A 25,638-nucleotide genomic window follows, 5' to 3' on the forward strand; every position below is an offset into this window, starting at 1 on the left:
CTGAATCCAGAGCTCACTGATTCAGCTTGTTTAGCTAGCTAGCCTGCCCTGGAGAGCGACTTCTCTTTGCCTTCTGAGTTCTGGGATTACAGATGCATATCCCCATCCTTGGCATTTACGGGGTGCTGAGGTCCCGACTCAGACCCTCATGCAACAGGGATTTTACTGACCAAGCCATCACCCCATGTCAAAAGCTCATTAGTGAATAGGTTAGAGCTGTTTCTGATCACGTGACTTGCATATGAGAATTTGAAAATACAATTCTGTTGTTAGTTTGAGAACTACAAAAGTGATTTTCATCCAAACTCCAGGCAAAATTATTGCTAATTCAGGTAAGTTAATTCAAATAAGATAAGATAATTCAAATAAGTTTTATTGTATTGAGAAAATTGGATGGCAACTGTTTATCCTCAAATTGTAAGAGTAGGGATCCATGCTCTGGCCTAAGCATTGACCACCAGTTAGTGCTCGTGATGACGTCAGCTGCTTGCACTATTGACACTGCCCCTGTGGGCCAGTGATAACCAAGGCAAGTCCTTGTGCTTGTTGCTTGTTATTTTCTTAAGATTCGGCTTCAGCTGTCTTCCTAGTGGAGAGCAATCGGCAGGGCAGGGGTTGATTCTGTCCCTTTAGTCCTTTCCCATACCCTGTTGCAGTGGAGAGCAGGCAGCAGGGGGTGGACTCCATCTCTTTAGCCTTTGCCTTTTACACCAGCACTTCTGGAATGAGTCTTGTCGGAGGATGTGTTGAGCAGAGATCCAAGTGAGGGGTTTGGGTATGTGGGGATCTCTCCTGTGGGGTTCCTCCTCTCTGCTGTGCACGGCAGGAAATGAGGCAAGCACATTTGAGCTCTCAAAGATAAGCTAGGTCTCTGAAAGTGCTCTGAATATGCACACCTACTTTCTGCTTCGCTGGACCATGCTGGCAGGCTGCGTGCTGCTGCTGCTGTCTTGATTTTCTACGATTCCCTTTGGATTAGGAGACAGGCCCCCACCAGCGTGTGCCAGCTGCAGAGGAGCGGGTCCTGACCCCTGCACTCAGAGGTCCACAGTTGCCTGAATTGGCACCCCTGCTCTTCCAGAGGGAAGAAGAAACCCAAATCTTTCAAATTCTAAGATGCTGCCAGCTTTCCTCCGTCAGGCAGGCTGTGGAGGCTCTATTACCTGCCCTGGGTTAGGGGTCTGTGTTCACAGAATTCCTACATGATTCACGCATCTCCCTGTGTATTCCTGGGAGGTGGCACTTGAGGGAGCAAAGCCATTCCCTCTGGTCTGTGTTTGGTTTTTTTCTTGGATGTGGAGTTCTGCACATGGCTGTGGACCTCAAGTTGGTAAACTTGGCCATGATCGGATGAGACGTTATCCTGCTTCTGGCCACTAGGTGGTGAGCTTGCTATATTCAGAAATTCCCTGGAAAGATCGTTGATTTCAGTGGGGGCATACCTGTGTCTAGTCTTTTTTTCAGGGCATCTTGGCAGGATCTGTGGTTTCCAGGCTGTTTGGGTGTTGGGTGTAATCTGTTATCATCCTTAGGGAGATGGAGTAGTTTTATGAAGCTTATTATTCCATGGCCCCAGCGTAGGTGAGAATGCACATGGGAGTAAAAGGCTGAGTGACGAGTCTCAGTTCAAGTGCCGAGGGCGAGGTTTGTAACGGGAGAGCCAGCCACTGTGTAGGGCTTGTTTGGCTAGAATCAATTCATGGATGTTAACAGCCAGCTGTTCAGGTCCACAGTGAAGACGCCTTCTCTGAAGCTGTTCTCTTTTCACTTCCAGTCTTTCCTGTACTCCATTAACCAGACGATCTGCTTGCGATTGGATAGCATTGAGGCCAAGCTGCAAGCTCTTGAGGCTACTTGCAAGTCTCTGGAAGAGAAACTGGACCTGGTTACCAACAAACAGCACAGTCCCATCCAAGTCCCCATGGTGGCTGGTTCCCCACTTGGCGCCACCCAGACCTGCAACAAAGTGCGATGGTAAGGACGAATGAGCCACACTGGGAGACGTGCTCGTGTGCTGGCCCAGGCTCCCGCCTGCCCACCACTAATGATCTGCTCTAGATGCTGGGTATCTGCCCTGGTGGCTCCATGGTGCTGATTTCACTTAGACCGAAGCCAAACACAGGCTCTCTGCTAGAACGACCTGTGTTGTTCCAACTTTCCTTCTTGCCTAAGCCAGAAGGACGTATCTTTCCTGTGCACTTGACTGCAAATCTTGGCAGATGTAAGTTTGCTTCTTTTCTTTTTCCACTTCTGTCTGGCTAGTCATGAAGTATATTTTCTTCAGAGATAGGGTTTGCACATTTCTCTTGATTATAACAAACTTTCTACTCAAGTCTGGGACTTGCATTGTGCCTACTTAAGGAGGTTTGGAGCTTCGCCTTAGATCGCTGTATGGTGGTTTATGTACTGCTGTGGAAACTTCATGGCTAGCTTAGTTAGGTGGAAGGTACCTCAGAAAGTCTAACCCCCATGATTGGTTCCACAGGCAGGGAGAGTGTGTCACGTCTTGTGATGAGCTCAAGCTCTGGGCTGCAGCCACCACCCGGTGGTCTTCCTGGTTTTTATCCTTTCCCATAATTGACTAGGAAGAAGTCATATTGGTGGCAGTGGGTGAAACATGTCTTTGCACTTAAAGGCCTGCAGCCTGCTGCTCTGTGGGTTTGGAAGGACAGTGCATGGCAGTGGGAGCCATAGCCAGCCTAGAGGGACAACAGTGGCTTTGCTATGTGTTGGTGCTGGCTCCTTGCCAGAGCAGTACCAAGTGCCTTGTGGACTTGAAGGGGCATGAGGGAAGAGAGAGGAGAGGTCCTGTTGCTGGCTGATTTTGGGGTACTCATGAGTACCAGGATGATTCCCTGTCCTGTTGTATCAGAGATAGTTCCTGAAGGTATCTGTTGGGCCACTGTCACTCACAGTCCTTCTGTAACTCTCCTGAGGACCCTGGCCCCACTCTCATCTTCTGCTGGTTTCCAGAATTTGAGCATCTCTCTTCTGGTGGGAAGTAAGAGTCATTCCTGTGACAGAACTGGGCCACACAGCTCTCCAGGTATTGTCTCCCCATAGAGCTTTGTCTGCACCCTCTCTGTGTGGGCCACTAGGCTCACAAGCCTCCTGATCTACTTACTGCTTTTTCTTAGAATGACTCTTCCATGTAGGAAGTACACTGTTGCCTGCCTTGTGTGAAAAGTGAAAGGACAGATGTGTGTAATAAATACTGTGCTTCACCATTCAACTGCCGGGCAGAGTCTAGCTTCGTGTGTTGTGATTTGGTGCAGGCCGACCCAGGTGTGAGGTCGACGCTGGGTGGTGACACAGCATTACAGAAAGATGAACAGTTCTTTGTACTATTTACAATGAAGGAAAGTACAGGCTTTTTTCCTAGACTGACATAGTAGTTGAGTTTCTGAAACGCTCAGCTATGTGAAAACTATGTAAGGGTGCCTGTGTGTAAATGGCATAGAGAGTAACATTGTGACTCAGAGTTAGACATGTTTCCCTCTTGTGAAGGCTTGAGAATGGGGCCATTAATATGGGAAGGTTTTGTGTTGGGCAAGACAGTCTCAGGCACTTGTGAGCTGGGAAGCATTGATAATAACTTTTACTCAGGTCCTACTGTTGTCCTTGGGCTGGTTCTCCCAGGGTCTAGGAAGGAGCTGAGGTGGCAGAGTACCACCTTGGCTATGGGGTGACCTCGAGGGTGCTATTTTGGAATTGCATTGGTTTGGGAGCATAGAGTGTCAGTGTCACCCTGCTGCACATTCCTAAGATGATGATGATCACATTCCAAGATCAAGATGAAGGCGAGAAGACAGTAAGTTGGGTCACTGTGCTGCTTGGTATGCCACTGTCCTGTCATTACCACAGTGGCCCACATTGATTCTCAGACAGGAAACAAGGGAGCCACAGAGGATGAGAGCATAACCCAGATTCCAGTGGAAGCAATGGACAACCTAGGAAGTGATTACTATGACACAGGAATGGGAATTGGACATCTAAGATGGGAGAGTGGAGTGTAGAATGATCTCCAGAGACAACTGAAATTACTGAGTGATAAGGTACTTCTGTGAATGATTTGGGGCCTCATTTACGATGAAAGAAATATCTAAGATTGTCCTGTATTCAAATCATGTGTTCCTAAAATGACTTGAAATTCCTTGGCCCACTCCTCGCTGGTTGAGTGGGATGTTGGAGTGAGTGTAGCTCACAGGACTGCGGCTGTCCTGAGAATGCACTGAGGTCGTGTACCTTCTGTTTGGGGAAGCTGCTCAGCAAGGTCCTCTTGACCTCTTGACCAAGGTGCTGTTGACGTCCATGCTACCTGCTGATCATTGTGACAGCTGGCCTGCGCTTGCCTGTGCTGTCAGTGTTGAGAGGCACTCACTTATTGTTTCTGTTCCTTGGCACACAGAAGGTGCTGGAGTATTGCCAACCTCAGCTGGCATTTGGATCCAGATTTTCAGATTCTGCACCTGAATGAAATTCTTTAAATAAGTTCAAGAATAAAGAAAAGAGGGCCTGTTTTCTTTGAAGTTAATGCTTAATCATCATGATAAAATTGTTTGTGAGGGTACTTGGATGGGGCTTCATCCAGCAGCAGTGCTGTGCTTGGAGAGATGGAAGATGGACTTTGATTTTGTGGTAGGTGCTTTTGTTTCCCTGCAGGTGCTCTGTAAGCTTGGACTTTGCATAATTGTAATTCCAGGCAATTGTGTGGCTGTAACTTTGAAGATGGTTGAAGAGTGAAGATGTAGAAGCCTGGGGCTTGGTGGTCCAGGCTGTCAGTACTGGGCTGAGTGTCCCAGTAAGAGCCGATGCTTTGCTACCTGACCAGAATGCATCAGGCGCAGCAGGCACAGGCGTTTTGCACAGACAGCGTGCACATTATTTTTATGCTCTTCTTTGAAGCTAGACAGTTGAAGAAAATGCGCTGTGTACGATGTAGCTGAGCATGGAGTGTGGATGATACAGAGTGCTAGACAGTGGCCATGAGCATGTAGCACAGGACAGAGTGACGGGCTGTCTGTCACTCGTGGCTCATCTACTTGATAACTTAGCAACTCAAACCCAGACGCATTCTCATCTGTGTGAAATTGAGCATATTGTCTGGGGAAAAGTTTGTTTTAAATAAAAGCAACAGATTCAAATTATTTTCATTTATGTATTTGAGAGAGAGAGAAAATATGGGCATGCCAGGGCTTCAAACAAACTCAAGATGATATGCCACTTTGTGCATCTGGCTTTACATGGGTGCTGGGGAATTGAACCAGGACCATGAGGGTTTGTAAGCAAGAGTCTTTAACTACTGAGCCATCTTTCAGGAAAAAGTTATTATTATTTTTTAAAAAAACTTTATTGTGTTTCAAAGCTTTAAAACAGGTGCAAAAAATGAGAAATGAGGCTTATTATATAATATGGATACTCAAAAAAATTTAAAGCAATTTAAAGCTTCTCTCTCAGAGAAGTGCTATGTGAGACTTACAGGAGGAGAATTACTCTCATTCTTTCCCTCAGATCTGACTGTTGCCTTGCAGAGACTCGAAGTATGTGATCAGGAATGATTTGTACTCCTGCTACTATGCTGGCTGCTGATTCTGTTTTAGTTCCTAAAGGCCTTTTGTTTTAATGTTGGTGAAGTTCATGAAAGAGCTGTTCCAGTTTTGCAGCCCTCCTGCTTGGAGCGCTGGAGGCCTCGGCTGGCAGAAGCCTGTTTTCATTGCTTCCACTTGGTGGCCATCAGCATTCTCAGCACTCTGCAGGCCTCACATGGGCCAGACTCACGATAGGGCTGTTTGTGTTATGGAGAAATGCATGGTCTTGGTGGTAATGGACTTAGTTATCTCATGTTGAGTTTTGGGTGCTTCTACGTAATTTCATGCTCTGTCTGCCTGCCTGGTCGGCACTGCCTTGCACAGCTGTGCACTTTGGGGACTTAGTTTTGTTACTGTGTATGTGGCGGGACTAATCAAAGGAAACATACAGTTTTCACATATGCAACTGGGGATTAGCTTAACCTATTGATGCAGAGAACTTACCACCAAAGCCAGTAATAAGCCTATACAGGTTTTAATAGAACCTGAGCATTCCAGTAGCTTGGAGAACTCCCCTAGAGCCTGAATAACTCATAACTCATTGATGGGAGTTCTGTTGACTCTGAGGGGAATTGCTATTTTAACAGTTAAGTCTTTGTGGTATTATAGCTCTTCGTTTACATATGCATGTCTTTAATTTCTCACAGTACAGCTACTGTGTAGATTTTGTTAAATTGATTTCTGAGCACTTTATAATTAGACATGCAGTCAAATTGTGTGTGTATGTATGGGCATGTATGGGTCTGAAGGATGACTTGGGATGTCATTCTTCAGATGGCGTTCACTTTTTTTTTTTTTGAGACCTAGTCTCTTCTCTCATTGGTCTGGAGCTTACTGATTAGGCTAGACTGGCTGGCCAGAGATCCCAGGAATTTACTTGTCTCTGCTTCTCCAGTGCTGGGATTATAGGTGCATGACACCATACCTGGCTTTTTAAAATTTTTATTTATTTGCAAGCAAAGGGGGGAGGATGAGCATGTCAGGGCTTTGCCATTGCAATTGAACTCCAGATGCACATGCCACTTAGTGGAGTTTGCTTACAGGGGCTGGAATCCCTGGCATACCCATACTCTCTCTCTTTGTCTCACTCTATCTGTATCTCTCTACCTGCAAATAAATAAATAAAATTTTTTTTTAAAGAGACTTAAAAACAGGGCTGGAGAGATGGCTCAGCAGTTAAGGTACTTGCCTGCAAAGCCTAAGGACCTGGGTTCCATTCCCTGGGACCCACGTTAAACCCAGATGCACAAGGGAGCAATGCACCTGGAGTTAGTTTGCAGTGTCTGGAGGCCCTGGTGCACCTATTCTCTCTATCTCTCTCAAATAAATAAGACTTATAAACGAAAGGTTGCAGACTAGAGAGATGGCTTAGCAATTAAGGCTCTTGCCCGTGAAGCTTAACAACCCAGGTTTGATTCCCTAGTAACCAAGGTGGCGCATGCATCTGGAGTTTTCTTTGCAGTGGCTAGAGGCCCTGCTATGCCCATTCTCTCTCTCTGTCTTTTCTCTCTTAAATAAATAAAAGCCAACTGTGGTGATGCACACCTTTAATCCCAGCAATTCGGAGGCAGAGGTAGGAGGATTGCCATGAGTTCGAGGCCACCCTGAGACTACAGAGTAAGTTCCAGGTCAGCCTAGGATAGAGTGAGACCCTACCTTGAAACCTCCCCAAATAAGAATAATAATAAATAAGTAAATAATAAGATTTTTTTTAAGAAAAAAAGATTGCAAAAGACATGCTGGAGAGATAGCTGAATAGTTAAAGTGCTTGCCTCACAAGCATGAGCACCTGAATTCAGTCCCTAGATCACAAAAGGAATGGATAGAGATCATAAACGATTTTTAAAAGAAAAACTGAGCCAGGCATGGTGGTGCATGCCTTTAATTCTAGCACTCATGTGGCAGAAGTAGGAGGATCACTGTGAGTTCAAGGCCACCCTGAGACTACAAGTGAATTCCAGGTCAGTCTGAGCTAGAGCAAGACCTTACCTTGGGTGGTGATGGAGCAGTTCTGTGTCTTGGGGGGAGGGGGTTAGGTTACACAGACTCCTGTTAGGTTACAGGGACCACATTGCCCAGAACCGCATGTGTCTACGCATGCTGAAAATGGTGAAATCTGAATGAAGCCCATATCTTACTCATGTATTATTTCAGGGTGTTGTTTCTTACACATGGGGTATTATAGCTAGGGAATGGGGGGATGCAAAGGTTGGGGGCAGCATTCAAAGGACTCCATGTGCTCCCTGTGACTTTGTAACTTTCACATCAGTCAGGACTTAGCAGAGAAAAACCAACAGGTTGGGGGGGCATTTGGGGGAGGCTTGAGGCTCTGTGTACATGTGTGCGAGTGGGTGACATGGATACATGTGCATGTATCAGAGAGACCCTCCACCTCAGAAAGAGATTCTACCGGGGGTCACCTAGTTGTGGGCTCTGAGCACATGTGAAGTGGGGGGAGGTGTGAGGATAGAGAACAGCAGGCAGGAACTGCCGAGGATCTCAGTCTGAAAGGCCCCTGTGGAGGTCAGCCTTCCTAGATCTCCTTTCCTTTGATGGACTGAGGTACGCTAATGAGGACTCTCTCTCTCTCTCTCTGTGTGTGTGTGTGTATTTTATTTAATTAATTAATTTTTTTTGAGGTAGGGTCTCACTCTAGCTCAGACTGGCCTGTAATTCACTCTGTCATCTCAGGGTGGCCTTGAACTCATGGCAATCCTCCTACCTCTACCTCCCAAGTGCTGGGATTGAAGGTGTGTGCCACCACGCCTGTCTAATGAGGACTTTTAAAAAAGATATTTTACTTTATTCATTTATTTGAGAGGGGGCGGGGAGAGGGGGCACGTCAAAGCTTCCAGCCACTACAAACAAACTCCACATGTATGTGCCACTTTGCATCCTGGCTTACATGGGTTCTGGGGAATTGAACCTGTGACCTTTAGCTTTGCAAGCAAGTGCCATAACTGTTAAGCCATCTCTTCAGCCCTAATGAGGACTTTTAATCTTACCTGTGAAAATCCGCTCTAGAAGCTCCCAGTTTCATATTTGGTGTTCTGCTGGGATAGTTGCCCAGGGCTTGCACCCCAGAAGCCACATGGGACATGAGGAAGAAGTGAGCTGCAGCTGCAAGCCTGTAGCATGGAGAGGAAATACCTGCTCAGAAAATCCAAACCTACAGGGATGTACAAGTGTTGAATTTCCCATCCCGGTTTTTTTTGGTGGTGGGGTTTGAGTAGTGGTTTGAGGTAGGGTCGCACTCTAGCCCAGGCTGACCTCCAGCTCACAGCGATCCTCCTACCTCTGCCTCCCAAGTGCTGGGATTAAAGGCATGTGCCACCACGCCCGGCCCCATTCCAGTTTTGTGAACTGGTTCCAGGAACATTTGCACACACACGCATCACTTACCTGTATTTTTGCCACTTGATGTTTTAGCATTTACCTGTCTACCATATCCACCCTTAGAAAACTACCTTTTTTCTGTCCCTTTCTGGTGCTAGCGTGGACTCTACAGCCTTGAATATGCTAGGCAAACGCTTTCTCATTGGGCCATTTCCCCAGCCCAAGCACTTCCTTTTCATGCTTTGGTATAATCCGAGGCTGATAGGATTGCACACGAGGCCCATGCAGGCTGTTTCAGCCTCCTGTTTTGCACACAGGAAGCATGAATGTTGGAGGCCTCTCAGGCCCCCAACAGAGGTCTGAGCCAGAGGTCTCCTGGGTTACTGTAGGTCCTATGACCAATTTGTCATGGTGTCACCAGAAAAGGAGAATGATTGAGAATATGTAATTGAATAATGTCAAGGTGCTTACACTTTTCTTTTGCGGGGATGCTGCTTACACTTTTGTTTTGGAAAATAAGCTTTGGTCTGGGAAGTGAGTTGGGTGTGACATAGTGCCGCTGATGGAGCATTTACAGGCATGTGGCCATGACTGGTGGCTCATTCTCATGTGTAAAGGAAGAGCACGCTTTCTCCCGGGAGAGAGTGCATTTTGATCCTCAGGCAACACGACTTTACGTTTCAGCTGCTGCCTGTTTACATCCTGCACAAGTTCCTGGTGGCCAGGAACCACTAGGAGTTAAACCCCGAATGCCTGCAATATGAAGGCGTCTTTGGGAGCCCCCGCTGCCCTGCCTCTTTGCATCCTAGTGCTGCATGTAGGATGGTGCTGGGCCTGGTTCCTAGAATCCTTGTCCTCAGAGCCAAGCCCAGTGGCTCCTTGGTTGTGGCCTTGTACCTTCCAGGAGAGCTGTGGGTCATATGGGTGTCTGCTTCCCTTTCCCGTCTGTCACATGGCCCGAGAGTGCAGATAACAGAATGTCACCAAGGAGGGAACTTTGAGTCCCCTGTGCCTAAGAATCAGTTAGGAGGGTGAGGAGAAAGAAGCTGCTTTAAAGGCACGTTGGACAGTGGTGAACACTGGCCTGTCTCACCTCAGTCCAGCTCACCCACAGTGTGTATTTGTGCTAAGACCACCAACCAGCAGGAAGGTGAACTCTACTGGAGTGCCATCTCTACAGTTTATTTTCTACCTTCCTGTCACCTGAACCATCCCTGCCTGTCCCCTCCCTCCTGCCCTGCCGCTGGGAGCTGACTGTATTGAATGACTGATGTGCTCTGACAATGAATGTTACTGTTTTAAGGTCTTCTTTTTCTTGTGATCTTTTGTTCCATAGCGTCGTCCCCCAGACTACAGTAATACTCAACAATGATCGGCAGAACTCCATTGTAGCCAAGATGGAAGACCCCTTGAGCAACAGGGCACCGGATTCCCTGGAAAATATCATTAGCAAGTCAGTAGCCATCACCACCCCACCTTCCCTGCCACTGTCATGATAATAAGTGAACCTCCCTGAGCCAGGGCATGGCCTGAGCTCCTTCCTGTCCATCTCTGTGGTCACAGGGTTGATTCTGGCAGCTACCACCATAGTTCTTCTGTAGGTCGGGAGGGCCAGCCTGGTGCTTCAAGTGGGTGGGGTGAGATAGCACATAGAGTAAGCAGCCATGGGGTCCTCTGCTAGAACTGCCGTGTGCTGAGGGAGATGCTGGTGTATTCACACATGCTCATCAGGCCACTCCTTACTGTCTGTCACTGCAATAGACCCTCTTCTGAGTCTGCTAGATGATGAGACATGTTGAGTCTGTGGCTTTTTCTTGTACCTTTCCTTTGGGACATGTTGAATGGAGCTTCAGTTAGAAGTGGAAGTGGATGAAGGCCCCGTCTCCATCCCGTGCGGAGATGAAAGCTGTTGCGGGTGGCTCTCTGCCCAGTGGTTTCGGCTCTGTGCCTGGGGCAGGCTTTGCTGCTTTTTGGTTCCCAGCTGTGTCTTCGCAAAGTCCTGTCTCGCTTTGTCTCTCAGGCTTCTCTGTAGTTGTCCTGTTCTTGGTGTCTTAGTCCAGCACTCTAGCAAGCAGTTGAGGTCCTGAACCTGACATGTAGGGTGATAGACAGGGGTTCCCAGAGGCCAGGCAGGCTGCAGGGGAAGGAGGAGCCTCCATAGGGTTTGCACTAAGGTCATGAATATGCAGTGTTGAGGAGCTAATTGACCCAGGACAATTCTTTGTAGAGTCAAGTCCTGGAAGGGCCTGTTGCTGCCTCTGCCTCTGGAGATGGCCAGGGTTTTAAAGTTGTTTGCCTTTTTTAACGGGAACTGGTGCTTCTTTCCCTCCGTGGCACTTGGCTGGCTGTAGTCAGGGTTGTTTGGTGGTCACTCCGTAGGTGAGTCAGTCTCTTAAGTTGTCTGTTTCTGAGCACTGTGACATTGACAGGACCTTGCTGCCTATGAGGGCCCTGCATGAGAACAGTTCTCAGGGAGCTCCTGGGATTCTTGATGGCCTTGGAAGCTGTTCCCAGGGTTTGTCCATGGGAGGAATAGGATGGGGGGTGAAGGCATTTTTGGAGGCTGAGTCATCCTTGGGTGTTTGACAGGATGGATGGATTGATTAGGGCTTGGGACTCCCTTCCTTTTCATTTAGTCTTTCCATGGAAGTCAGACTTGTTAGGATAACCTCTGAAAGTAGAAAGTGGCATTCAAGGCCTGAGATGTTGTGAGTTACAATTTTACTTCTTTTGTGATGAAATATATATTTTTAGGTGTTTTTAAAAATGTTTTTACACCATTTCTCTCAGCCCCAGACTGTTTCTGTGTTAAGTTACTGCTCATCTTTATGGAGAGTGCGTGTGGGGAGACCCCTGGTGCACATCAGCGAGGCGTCGGGACACTAAAGTCAGCACAGCGCAGTGAGTCAGGGCTGGCCTCGGCCTGGCCATCACATCACTCTCACAGCGCGGCTCCTGTGCTTGTTTCCCAACAGCGCTGTGCCTGGGCGTCGGCAGAACACCATCGTGGTGAAGGTGCCGGGGCAAGAGGACAGCCACAACGAAGATGGGGAGAGCGGGTCAGAGGCCAGTGACTCTGTCTCCAACTGTGGCCAGCCAGGGAGTCAGAACATCGGGAGCAATGTCACGCTCATCACTCTGAACTCTGAAGGTGCGTCCCAGGTTTGCTGCATTGCTTGGCCAGCACAGCTGTGACAGCTTTGTGCTTACTTTTTAGGAAAGGAATGTGTCAATTGGTTTGCTTTTTTTTTTTTTTATCTGAGGTAGTGTCTCACTCTAGCCCAGGCTGACCTGGAATTCACCCTGTAGTCCCAGGCGGGCCTTGAACTCATGATCCTCCTATTTTTGTCTCGGTGCACCACCACATCCAGCTATTTGTTTTTAAGAAGTGATGCAGGAGCAATGAAGAAAGTCACTGTTTAGAGGTGCCAGCCTTCTGGGTGTTTCCTGTGTTCACTGTGTGATTTCTTTTTTTTCCACTCACAGTTTTCCTTGGAGCAGAAGTCCTTCCATGTTAGATGGTTTATAGGATTTTTTGTTTCACTTATTTAGCTACACTCTAGATCCCTCCTGAGGATGGACAACCACGGCTTTTCACAACTGCAGTAGTTGCTCACTGGCCCTGGCATCTCTCTGCTGTGTGTCTAAACGCAGACTCCCAGAGAGGGATTGCAAGGCTTAGAGAATGCAGCTATAGTGCCTCTTCTGCCTGCGAGAAGGGAGAAGCCAGTGGCTATGCCTGTCCATTTTCCCTGGATTTCTGCCTGTGGTTTCTGAGGGTCCCTGACTGGGGGAGGCATTTTCTCCTGAAGGGTCTAAAGTGTCCCCTTACCTGTTCCTTGGGCCTGTGGTCAGACTGGGTGCCTTTGAAAGGCTTCATATCACCTGGAGTCCTTGTATGCCTTTTTGCATCCAACTTAGTCGCTGTGGTGCGAGGGAAAGGAAAAATTTAGCTTTGTGTTTGAGGCCTATGGCCTGTGCTTAGCTTATTAGTGAGACCTCTTGGGGGTTTTGCTTTTACATTGTTACTTGTTTTTTTTTTTTTTTTTTTAAAAGTAAGGTTTCACTCTAGCCCAGGCTGACCTGGAATTCACTGTGGAGTCTCAGGGTGGCCTCAAACTCACAGCGATCCTCCTACCTCTGCCTCCCAAGTGCTAGGATTAAAGGTGTGCGCCACCATGGCCGGCTTATCCTGCCATTTTTTAAAAAAATATTTTAATCTTTATTTTATTTATTTATTGGGAGAGGGGAGAATGGGCACACCAGGGCCTCCAGCCACTGCAAATGAACTCCAGACACATGTGCCATCTTGTGCCTCTGGCTTACATGGGCACTGGAGAATTGAACCTGGATCCTTAGGCTTTGCAGGCAAGTGCCTTAGCCACTAAGCCATCTCTCTAGTCCCAAATATTTTATATTTTATTTTTATTTTTTTGAGAATGAACCAAATAGAGAGAGAGAGAGAGCTTGAGAATGAATGGGCATACCAGGGCCTCTAGAAAATGAACTCCAGATGCATGTACCCTCTTGTACAGCTGTGTTGCAGTCCGGTTCGTATTGCTGCTAGAAATCACCCAACCAAGAGCAGCTTCTGGGAAAAAGAGGTTTATTTTGGCTTACAGGCTCGAGGGGAAGCTTCACGATGGCATGAGCAGAGGGTGGACATCACCCCCTGGCCAACATAAGATGGACCACAGCAACAGAAGGGTGTGCCAAACACTGGCAAGGGGAAACTGGCTTTAATACCCATAAGCCGGCCCCCAGCAATACACTCCCTCCAGGAGGCATTAATTCCCAAATATCTATCAGCTGGGGAGCTAGCATTCACAACACCTAAGTTTATGGGGGACACCTGAATCAAACCACCACATTCTGCCCCTGGCCCCCATAAACTGATATCTATACATGATGTAAAATACAATGCATTCAGTTTGACTTTAAAAGTCCCCATAGTTTTTATCAACCCCACTCCCGGTACCACTTTACTGTTGCAGTCCGGTTCGCATTGCTGGTAGAAATCACCCAACCAAGAGCAGCTTCTGGGTAAAAGAGTTTTATTTTGGCTTACAGGCTCGAGGGAGAAGCTCCACAATGGCAGGGGAAAACGATGACATGAGCAGAGGATGGACATCACCCCCTGGCCAACATAAGGTGGACCATAGCAACAGCAGAGTGTGCCAAACACTGGTGTGGGGAAACTGGCTATAAAGCCCATAAGCCCGCCCCCAACAATACACTCCCCCAGGAGGCATTAATTCCCAAATTTCCATCAGCTAGGAACCTAGCATTCAGAACACCTAAGTTTATGGGGGACACCTGAATCAAACCACCACATTCCGCCCCTGGCCCCATAAACTGATATCCATACATGATGTAAAATACAATGCATTCAGTCTGACTTTAAAAGTCCCCATAGTTTTTATCAATCACGATGATGTTCATACATCCCCATAGTCCAAGATCTTTTAACTGAGCCGTAATACCAAAAAATAACCTCAAAAAAACCCATAATGGCACAGAATAAATATTCACACTGCAATAGATGGCATTGGACATAGCAAAGAAACATTCAACCAATACAAGATTTAAAACAACCAGGTCAAATATCAAACTCTGTAGCTTCAAGTCCAGCAACTCTAGCCAGTGACAAATCTCCAAGTCTGATAATTCTAACCAGCAACAAGTCTCTGGCATTCTAATTCCGCCCCTCCAGCTAGGCTACTCACAGTCCTGGAAAACTTAATCGGGGCCATCAGTTCCTCGGCAGCCATCTCATGGTCCTGGCATCTCCACTGGGTCTCCACTGCAAGCCACGGTTCATCATCATGGCCCCATGGGTCTCTATGCAGGCAACCAGCAAACCCGCTTCACACTGCCCATGGCCATTTCCAAAACACAAGACTGTGTTGCAAACTCAATGACCCTCTTTCCAGCATTACTTATACTCCACGATAGCAGGTAGGGTGCCAATTTGTTAATCCAGGGGGGAATAAAGCCGACTTTGAAGAACAGGACACTCCTTGAGCACTCAGGCCCTTTCAAAAGACATTCTTCTTGTTGCCCCAGCACAGGTCAGCTAGCCCAGTCTCAAAGGTTGTAATCTCTTCAGTTGCAGCTGAACGGGCAACAGTTCACCCAAAGATTTTTCTTTCTGTGCCATATTCCTCTGCACACACCAGTTCATTTCTACGCAAAGCAACCCTGCGCAACTTCTCAGGACATGGGCACAAGAGCAAGCTTCGCACACAGACTGCTAGCCCAGTCCAAGCAAAGGTCTTTCTCACCCTCATAAGCTAAACCTCACAGTCCATAGTTCTTATTGCATTCAGGTCTTGCAGCACAGACTAGAATAAGTCCATCAAGCTGTACTTACAGCACTGCAAGGCATCTCTTAGGCCAAAGTTTCAAATCCTCCCATAGTCTTCTTGAAAATCAGCTCCAAAAGGCCAAAGCCACACAGTCAGGTGTCTAGCAGCAACCCCACTCCTGGTACCACTTTACTGTTGCAGTCCGGTTTGTATTGCTGTTAGAAATCACCCAACCAAGAGCAGCTTCTGGGAAAAAGAGGTTTATTTTGGCTTACAGGCTCGAGGGGAAGCTTCACAATGGCAGGGGAAAACGATGGCATGAGCAGAGGATGGACATCACCCCCTGCTACAGAAGGGTGTGCCAAACACTGGCAAGGGGAAACTGGCTTTAATACCCATAAGCCAGCCCCCAACAATACACTCCCTCCAGGAGGCATTAATTCCCAAATATCTATCAGCTGGGGAGCTAGCATTCGCAACACCTAAGTTTATGGGGGACACCTGAATCAAACCACCAGAAGCTGGCTTATGTGAGTCTTGGGGAATTGAACCTGAGTCCTTTGGCTTTGCAAGCAAGTGCCTTAAATGCTAAGCCATCTCTCCAGCCCTCCTGTCATTTTTTTAAAATTTATTTGAGAGTCAAAGTGAGTATGGGAGTACCAGGGCCTGTTGCCACTGCAAACAAACTTCAGATGCATGTGCCACTTTGTGATCTGGCTTTTGCTGGTTACTGGTGAATTGATCCTGGGTCGTTAGGCTTTGTAAACAAGTGCTTTTATTGCTAACCCATCTCTCCAGCCTGGCACTGGGGCATGGTTTGATCTGGAATCTCCTTTTATGGATTCTGGAGCTTGTGGCACTCCGCAGTGTCTTGGGTCTCTGCTTTCCTACAGGACTGAGTTACAGGCGTGCGTTTTACGCGGGATCTGGAGGTTTGAATTTGGTGAGTCTCAGGCCCCCTCCGGTCTTCATGCTTTCACAGGCAAAGTGTACTTACTGCTGAGCCAGTTCTCCAGCCCAGGATTTAGTTTGGCTAGCATGTAGTTGACCATTTTAAAGTATACTTTTTAGCAGTTGCTGAACATTAGATTGTGACTGTCCCCCAAAGCCTCATGTGTTGAAGGCTTGGTCCCCAGTCTCTAGTGCTATCTGAGGTGGTGGAACCTTTAGAAGATCGTCCTGACTAGAGGAAGGTCATGGGGTATGTGTGTGTGCTTGAATAGGGAGAGAGGGATTCTGGCCCTTTGGTGTCTTTTTGCTTCTGGCTGCCATGGGATGAGCAGCCTCCTCTGCCACATATTCCCACCATGATACCATGATGTATCACACCACTATAGGCCCAGAAGAAATAGCTAAGTGATCACAGATGTATTCCTCTGAAGCTGTGAGCTAAAATAAACCTGTCCTTCTTATCAGCTAAGTAACAGAAAACTGACTAACCCAGTGGCTTCTGTATATTCACAAGGTTGCACCACTGTTACCTTTATCTAAGTCTAGGATGTTTTCCTCATCCCCAGAGAAGCTACATCTCCTTTAGTAGTCATTCCCTTCAGCCCTTTGAGCATTTTGCTTAGTTGATAGTCACTGGGGAGTCTGGGATTACCATAAGAATCAGTGTGAAATATATTTAATTTATAGAAGTAACAAACTGTTAAAATTAACCTAGGAAAATAAATCAGACTTGGAGGTTGCTAGGTGCTATTAGCACCCTAAGGTGGAAACACAGGTTTGTATCTGAGTTCAGTTTTCTGAGTAGGATGTGTCTTCATTGGAGACTTTGGGCAGTGTTTCAGCCAAGCTAGAAGCTGCTTGTGTCCACCTGCATGATGCCAGTGAACAAGATAGCACATCAGGACTGGCACACTGGGGACATTCTCTGATTCATGACTCTGTTTTGAAGATGAAGTCATAATTCAGAACCACTTACCTTCCTCATACCATAAGACCTCCTTCCTTTGGAAGGTAGGTCACAGCATCGACTCGATCATATGAACTATTCTGCACGCTACTGCCTTGGCAGGTATTTATTGAAGACTCTCTAGAGATAGATGGCATCATCATTATGTGGTTACCATGCATGCAGATGCTGGGGAGACTACAGGTTCAGGAGCCAGGAAAGCATGTGTCTTCAGATTTGCTGCCTTCCCGGCCCACAACACCATCCCCAGTAATTTCTGTGGGTCTCAGGATGTGTTCTCACTTGTGCCCTTCATCTCCAGCCCAGCTACTCATCAGGGACAATGCAAAGTCAGCTGTCTGTCAGCAGCATTGACATGGGGTGCTATAGCAGTCAGATTCAGGTTCGCTGAGATGAACTTCCAGACCAGGCACAGTTATGGAGGAGGGGAAATTTATTGAAGCCTACAGATCCAGGGGAAGTTCCATAAGTGGCAGAAGAAGCTGGCCTGCCTTCACAGGACCAAGCAGAGAGAGAGAAGCACTAGCCAAAAGCCACACAGCACAGCACCCTTCAGGAACTCCAGCTAGGCACACTTTGCATATCTCTAGATTGAAATCTGAAACCCACCACCACACCTTAAGATCCACCCAGTGATACTGCCTCCAGCCAGGTGTCTGCAGATGCAAACTACAAACAAACAACTGAATATATTGGGGACCATCTATTCTATTCAAACCACCACAGGTGCTATGGGTAATAAGCTTATTAGACTTAGTCTTTTGTTAAAAACATACTTATTTATTTATTTGAGAGAGAGAGACAGAGACAGAGAAAGAGCCTGACAGAAAGAGAGAGAATGAGTGTTACAGAGCCTCCTGCCACTGTAAACAAACTCCAAATGTAGGCATCACTTTGTGCATCTGTGTACTGGGGAACCTGGGACATCAGTCTTCCAGGTTTTGCAAGCAGGCACCTTTAATTGTTGAACTATTTCTCCAGCTCCAAAATATTTTTACTTATTTATTTATTTATTTGCAAGGAGAGGGAGAGGGGAGAACATGGGTGTGTCAGGGCCTCTTGTCACTATAAATGATCTCCAGATACAGGTAATACTCTGTGCATCTGGCTTACGTGAGTATTGGGGAATCGAACACCGGGCCATCAGGCTTTTTAAGCAAATGCCTTTAACTGCTGAGCCATCTCTCCAGTATCTGAACTTAGTCTTTGGCCCCTGTTCAGAGCTAAGAAAGAGCTGCAAGCAGATAGATTGTTCCTGTCCTTATGTATCTGAGTGCCTGAGGTCTAAAGGACCACAGATTTTTAGAGTGGCTGCTGCTTAAGAATTCCAAATGCTGTTTTCTGTTAACTTTGAAATTTTAAGACAATCCCCCATCCCCCACCACCCCCCTCTGTTGTTGTTGGTGGTGGTGGTACTCTTATGTGTTAGATATGCACTCTACCACTGACTTATATACCAAACCCTCTTTTTACTTTGTATTTTGAGCAGGGTTCCTTTAAGCTGCCCTCGCTGGCCTTGAATTTACTCTCTGGGCCAGGCAGGCCTTGAACTATGAATCCAGCTACCTCAGCCTCATGAGTAGCAGAGATGACAGGCCTGCACCATGAGGCCCATCTGAACCATCCTATTTTCTCCTCACTTTTCATTTATATAATCTGTGAGTGATGTCAGCTTAGTTTAGATGAGAAAGGAGACTCTTAGTTATTTAGGCAGCAAATTCTGAACTTGATTCTTGCTGCTGTTTGTGTAGCGGATCCTTCTATTCCATTCCTGCCCTTGAGAGAATGGGAGAAGAATCATTGAGAGATCAACAAAATACTGAGTCACAGAGACAAATTAGCTAAAATACATCAGAATGGGATCTGGTAATTAAGGACTTAGCTAGATTTGCAATGAAGGGTTGAAATCCCTGCTGTGTGGGCACTTGGTAATTCCTTCAAAGCTTCAGGCATACTTTATTTCAATGAAGAAGTGTTATGCTTTAATTTAGTTGGATTATTGTGTGGAATTGAGCTCAGATTGCTCCAAGCCCAGCCAGTAGGATGTCTTCTGCAGCATGACCATATGCTGAGTGAAGGGCAGTGTCTGCTGGGAAAGCTTGTGGGCGTGTTCTACCACATGCTAATGGCCGTGTGTGCCGCCAAGTCAGATGCATGACATTTGCCAGGTTCACACAACAGCAGCCATGTTTGTGTAAAGAAGATTTAGCCAAAAACATTCCTTGAGCATTTGTTTATATAGCTTACCTTGCACAATTGTGTTAACATAGATTGTTACACATAAACACACTTTCATGGTCATTGTAAATTGGTTGCTAAAAAGAATAAGATGGTAGACAGGACAGTGACCAAAACGAGTTAAGTTATTCCAGGTAGATGGGCACAGAATGCAAGTGGTCTTAACTTGTGCCAGAGAAGGGGCAGAGAGGCCAGGTCGTCTCAACACCCGGTTTGTGCCCAGCAGCTCACACTCCTTCACGCTGAAAGTCATACTGCTTCCTGCTGTCAGTGGAGACCTCTAAGGACACTTGTCCTTGTCACAGTCGGCCATGGGATGGCATTCTGCCAAGCAGTCGGGATTCACTGATATCCTCCAATGAAGGTCACCCTTCTGGCCCTTGCCTTGTGAGGTTGCAGTAAGCTGGGCAGGATCTAAGTGCATGAAAGTTTGTGCCATTTGCTCCGTTTTATAGCATTCTGATCAGCCAGGGTGCCTGAGGTGCCCAGCCTTGGAGAGCTGATGGCAGGTACACGGACCCTGCTTGTGGAATGCCCACATGGCTTGGGCTCACAGACTCCTTATTAGTGGTTAGTTTTCTTATTTTCAGAAATGTTTGTGCATTGCTGGTAAAAGTATTTATAATAGAATTGTTGATCTAAAACAGCTTACTTGTAGGGAGGTGGGGGAGGGAAAGAGAAACACACACACACCAAAAGCATTTTAAAAGAGAATGGTGAAATGTGCCCTAAGTTGAAGTTTTGTAAATTGTATTTTGTGGAATGTTAGTGGAATGGATTTCCAGAATTCTCAAGTTATGTGTCACAGAAATTTTGCAGTTTCAATATGCTGGCCACCTGTCTGCCACAGTTGTCATTTCCTTGGTTCAGGTCCCACACTGCTCTTCTGATCTTTCTGCCCTTCCCTACTTTCTATCCCAAACATTGGCTCACCTGCAGATGAGGATCTTACTGAAATGGCCTGAGGTCTATCTGTAGCTATCAGAATGGACACAAAGACAGGCGTGGCTCCATTTTCCACTGGGGCCTTCTGGACCATGTCGTTTTGGAGCATTCTGACTCATGAGAAGTTTTATGGTAAACATAATTGAAAGTAGCACAAGAATAAAATGTCTCCTGGATTCCACAGGCGTTCTTGTTGTCCACCTTGGTGGAAGAGCTGCATTATTTATCTGCAGCTGTTACCAGTCTTTGTGCTGGGGCCGGGAACATGCCGACTGGTTTCCTGTGGGATGAGCTCCACATGGGTTTATTCTGATTACCATTCATTGCTGGAACCACTTCCATCTCACAAAATATGTTGCCTTTGAGATTTGCAAATTATTTGGGCAGGCCTTTACAAAGGCTGGATGGAAATAAATTTTTGGTATGGATGGAAAATATAACTTAATACTGGCTCATGGTCATAAATCTGTTGTCTGAAAACTTGTGTGGAGGTGGCTGAGGCCAGTCTTGTGGAGTTAGTTAACTTGACCTGAGGCTTGTTGTGTTGATCCTAGCACGAAGGCTTTCTTTTCTGGGGAGAGGGCTTTGAGGTAAGGTGTCACCATAGCCCAGGCTGACCTGGAATTCACTGCGTAGTCTCAGGGTGGCCTGGGACTCACAGCCTTCCGAGTGCTGGGGTCAAAGGCGTGCACCACCACACCCGCCTTTGCCTTCTTCATAGTGTTCTCCTGCTCTGCCGGTGTTATCCTAACCACCACCACTCTGAGGTCCTGGTCTGCAGACTCATAGAAATGGCTTAAAAAAACCATGATAATGGCCAGCTTTGATGCGAGCCAAGGGATGTCCAGGAGGCAGGGCCTTCATAGAGCCTATTAGTGTGCTCATAAGATGTGGGAAATGGGAACCTGCTCTTACCGAAGCTGCTGCTCGAGACCCTCGTTTCCCCAAGACATAGTGAAAAGGATGGAGGTGGCATTTGTAGTGAGCAGTGACTTTCTGTATGGTCTACCCTAGGGGTTTGGATTTGCTCTGGGGGTGATGAAGCTTGTGTCGAGTCAGCTCTGTGGACTGCCTGGACAGTTGTTCGTTCTCACTAGTGCATGCAGTCCTGTGCACAGCAGGCGTGGAGCAAGTCATCTTTCTTATTCTACGGGACCTACTGATTTGTTGGGGCCAGATTTGCTCAGCCCAGGGTCTGGGGCATGTTGAGGTCTTGTAGCCAGGATTGTCTGGTCTCATAAAGGATTGTGCCCAGGGATGTTCATTCCTGCCCTTATTCTTTCCTGCTGGAAGAGGGAGTGTGTGTGTGTGTGTGTGTGTGTGTGTGTGCGCGCGCGCGCACACACACACACACACACACACACACGGTTTTTGGAGCTAGGGTCTCACTCTAGTCCAGGCTCACCTGGAATTCACTCTGTAGTCTCAGGGTGACCTCAAACTCTTGGTGAACCTCCTACCCCTACCTCCCGAGTGCTGGCTGCAAGACCTCAATGTGCCACCACGCCCGGCTTGTTTACCTTTTTAAATTTTATTTTTGCTGGGCGTGGTGGCGCATGCCTTTAATCCCAGCACTCGGGAGGCAGAGGTAGGAGGATTGCTGTGAGTTCGAGGCTACCCTGAGGCTCCATAGTGAATTCCAGGTCAGCCTGGACTAGAGTGAGACCCTACCTTGAAAACCAATAAATAAATAAATAAATAAATAAATAAATTTTATTTTTTTTAGGCAAGCCCAATAGACTGGACTTTTTTTTTTTTTTTTTTTTTTTGAGGTAGGGTCTCAACTCTGGCCCAGGTTGACCTGGAATTCACTATGTAGTATTAGGGTGGCCTTGAACTCATGGCAATCCTCCTACCTCTGAGCCTCCTGAGTGCTGGGATTAAAGGTGTGCGGCACTATGCCCGACAGACTAGAATTTTTTTTTTTTTAAAGTAAGAGTGAGAAAGGGAGTACGTGTGTGTGAGAGAGAATTGGTGTACCCGGGCCTCCAGCCACTGTAACTGAGCTCTAGACAAGTGTCACCTAGTGTGCATGTGTGACCTTGACACTTGTGTCACCTTTTGTCTGTCTTATGTGGGACCTGGAGAGTCGAACATGGGTCCTTAGGCTTCACAGGGAAGCACCTTAACCACTAAGCCATCTCTCCAGTCCTAAAATTTTTTTTTAACTTTTTTATTTTTATTTTTTTTCCAAGGTAGGGTCTCACTCTAGCTCAGGTTGACCTGGAATTCACTCTGTAATCTACTAGGATTTGTTATTTCAGATGCCAAAATTAAACCAAGGCACATTAGTAAAATAAATAAATTCTTTTCTCTCCTCTTCTTCTTTCTTGTTTTTTCAAGGTAGGGTCTCACTGTGGCCCAGGCTGACCTGGAATTACCTATGTAGTCTCAGGGTAGATTTGAATTTACAGCGATCCTCCTACCTCTGCCTCCCAAGTGCTGGGATTAAAGGCATGCACCACCACGCCCAGCGGAGTCAATATATTCTTAATAACTTTTCAAAAAGTGCATTTTACTGGGCAGGCATTGTATCTTGTTTTCCACTTAGACGTGATTTGGTGTCACCATTGGGCAGTGTGGGTTCTGTACTGGTCTGTCTCCCAAGGTCAGCATGCGTTAGGTCTATGTGTTGAGGAGGCAGCTCTGAGTAGGTGGCTGTCCTTCCTTCCTGCCCATTGCCTGTGTCACTGGCTACTCTTGTCCAGGATGGTTTTCCCGTCCTGTGTCAGAGACTTTCTTGTCTGCTGGCCATACTTATTGCCACTGGTGTTTCTTATTCACTTCATACAAGCTGCTGCTGCTTTTTTTTTTTTTTTTTTTTTTTTTTGGTTTTTTTGAGGTAGGGTCTCACTCTAGTCCAGGCTGACCTGGAATTCACTATGTAGTCTCAGGGTGGCCTCAAACTCATGGTGATTCACCTACCTCTGCCTCCCAAGTGCTGCCATACAAGCTTCTTGATTGACATAGGTTTACACACTCACAATTCACAGGCACTTAAATGAAGTGGGGACTCATGATGAGGACAAGGCAGCATTCAATGCATGACCAGGTCTGAACTGCTCTGCAGTCTGGTTTGGGAAGTTCATTCTCAAAGGAAAGTGAGATTCAAGGCATGAGAAGTTTGTATTTGAATTTGAGTTAGTTTCTTCCAGACAGACCACTTGACAAACCATTGCAAATTCACAGCAGCTTTCTGATCTGACAGTGACATTTCCAGGCTGGATGATTTGGTCAGCTTTTCTCCCCATACCTCAATAGTGGGTGTTGAACATATAGAAAGTTGGTTGATACAGAAGCTTCTACCCAGAAGCACACAGGAGAAGCAAGAAATGCCTGATCCAGCTCTTAGCAGGCAAGGACTTGAGCATGCTAGTGAAAGGAAGCTCTTGTTTCTGCTGTAAGTTCATCCTCACACTCCTGGGACCTTGATTGGGTTTGTGGTGCCTGATTGTGGTCATTGCCTCTTCTGTGAAGATCACCAAGTCCTGGCTTCCTGGGCTGGTGGAGGACCAGTGAGTTGGGTCTGGAGAGAGGGAGTGCTGGGGTAGGCTGCACCACCCCAGCTTGGTGACTGTGGTGTCTGCAGAGTCCGTCTTATGCTCAACTCCACTTAGCTCAGCGGGCATTGGTGCTCTCCTATCCAGGACACAGAAAGACTGTGTCTTCTTATTTGCTTGAGAAGCACGAGGTTTGCTTTAGTGAGGATCTGCCTGTGCAGGCCAGTGAGTACATAACACTCCTCATTGGCTTGTGAGAATGGGCCAGAGGCCGAAAATTATTTTGTTTTTTAAGCAAATTCCCCTTCAGGGCTGATGCTGCTGTCAATCATGTCCAACAGACAATGTGGAGCATTCTTCTCAATCCTCAGTGCATAGTGGAACCACTTGTGGTCTTCTAAAATCACTAAGGATGGGCCCTGCCTGGCTTGAGTGGACTTAGGCTTTGATGTTTTTTAAAGAAGTCTCCAGGAGTCTGGTCCAGATCTGCCGGCTTGCCCAGAACCTCCTTTAGTCTTGAGAAGGCTTAAGACATGGCCCTTTGGTCTTCCAAGGCTGTGTTATGTTAAGGTGTGCCCCTGGTCTGGTAGAGTGGATCAGAGGAAGGAACTAGGGATATTGTTACCAACAGAGGTACAGGGAGGAACCAGAAGGCCATGGGGACACACAATTAATTACATGTGGTCTTGCTTCAGCATGAATCACAGCAATGGCACCCTTGCCCAGAAATGTCAATGTCCAGTTCTTGTCTCCACTTTGTTGTTGTTGGAGATAGGGTCTCACTGTATAATCCAGGCAAATCTGGAACTCATTATCCCCCTGCCTCTGCCTCTGAATATTGGGACATAAGAGTGTGCCACGAGTCTGCACCTGAACCTGTCACAGTGCTGTCTGTCAGTTTGCAAACCAGTGATGTCACTGAGATGACATTAGCTGCTTACTCATCTTTTAAAATTTTTTTTATTTTTATTTATTTAATTTATTTATTTGAGAGTGACAGACAGAGAGAGGAAGAGGCAGATAGAGAGAGAGAAGGAGAGAGAGAGAGAGAGAGAGAGAGAGAGAGAGAATGGGCGTGCCAGGGCCTCCAGCCACTGCAAATGAACTCCAGATTTGTGCGCCCCCTTGTGCGTCTGGCTAACGTGGGTCCTGGGGAACCGAGCCTCGAACCAGGGTTCTTAGGCTTCACAGGCAAGCGCTTAACCGCTAAGCCAATCTCTCCAGCTCTTACTTATCTTTTTTAAAAAAATATTTTATTATTTTATTTACTTGAGAGAGGGGGCGGAGGGGGGAAGAGGCAGGTAGAGAGGGAATGGGTGTGTCAGGACCACCAGCTGTTGTACACAAACTGCAGATGCTAGCGCTGCCTTGTGCATCTGATGTGTGTGGGTCTTGGGGAATAGAGCACCTGGGTCCTTCGGCGTCACTGGCAAGTGCGTCAACTGCGAAGCCATCTCTGCAGCCCACACACACTCATCTTATGCTGAGTTCTAAGAATCAAAGTTGCTTCCATCCTCAGCTGTCTCTGAGAGCTCAGCCTCAGCCCTCATTTCCACCCTGCCAACTGTCTGCATGGACAGGGTTTCCTGCCTCAGAAGAGCCTGGGAAAGGAGAGATGAACGCACAGCACAGGAGCATGGGCAAGCCGAGTGTGGGAGCCCCTGGGCTCTTGGGCCCTGCTTCTCTAGCACACTTGCTGCTGAGGCAAGAGTTTGGCTTCATTCTGTTAAACCTGAGGAGTACCTGAAGCTTTCCCAGTAGCCTCCGACATGACACATCACAGTGGTGTGTTCCACAGCTCAAGG

The 25,638-nt window shown here is 47.0% G+C and overlaps 1 protein-coding gene across 7 annotated transcripts in view; it reads left to right on the forward strand.

Annotated features, from left to right (window-relative positions):
- The window catches only part of LOC101604584 (BTG3 associated nuclear protein), a 107,878-nt gene that overhangs the window by 46,804 nt on the left and 35,436 nt on the right, over positions 1–25,638 (forward strand). For 4 of the 7 annotated variants that reach the window (XM_045141633.1, XM_045141635.1, XM_004666054.2 and 1 more), the window contains exons 4-6: positions 1,775–1,974; positions 10,261–10,377; positions 11,900–12,075. In XM_045141633.1, coding sequence (XP_044997568.1) covers positions 1,775–1,974; positions 10,261–10,377; positions 11,900–12,075 — 493 coding nt within the window. The remainder of the gene's footprint in view (positions 1–1,774; positions 1,975–10,260; positions 10,378–11,899; positions 12,076–25,638) is intronic. The other 3 variants (XM_045141634.1, XM_012950527.2, XM_004666059.2) reach the window with 1 other exon arrangement.

The sequence above is a fragment of the Jaculus jaculus genome, chromosome 1 (genome assembly GCF_020740685.1).
Source record: "Jaculus jaculus isolate mJacJac1 chromosome 1, mJacJac1.mat.Y.cur, whole genome shotgun sequence".
Taxonomy (NCBI): domain Eukaryota; kingdom Metazoa; phylum Chordata; class Mammalia; order Rodentia; family Dipodidae; genus Jaculus; species Jaculus jaculus.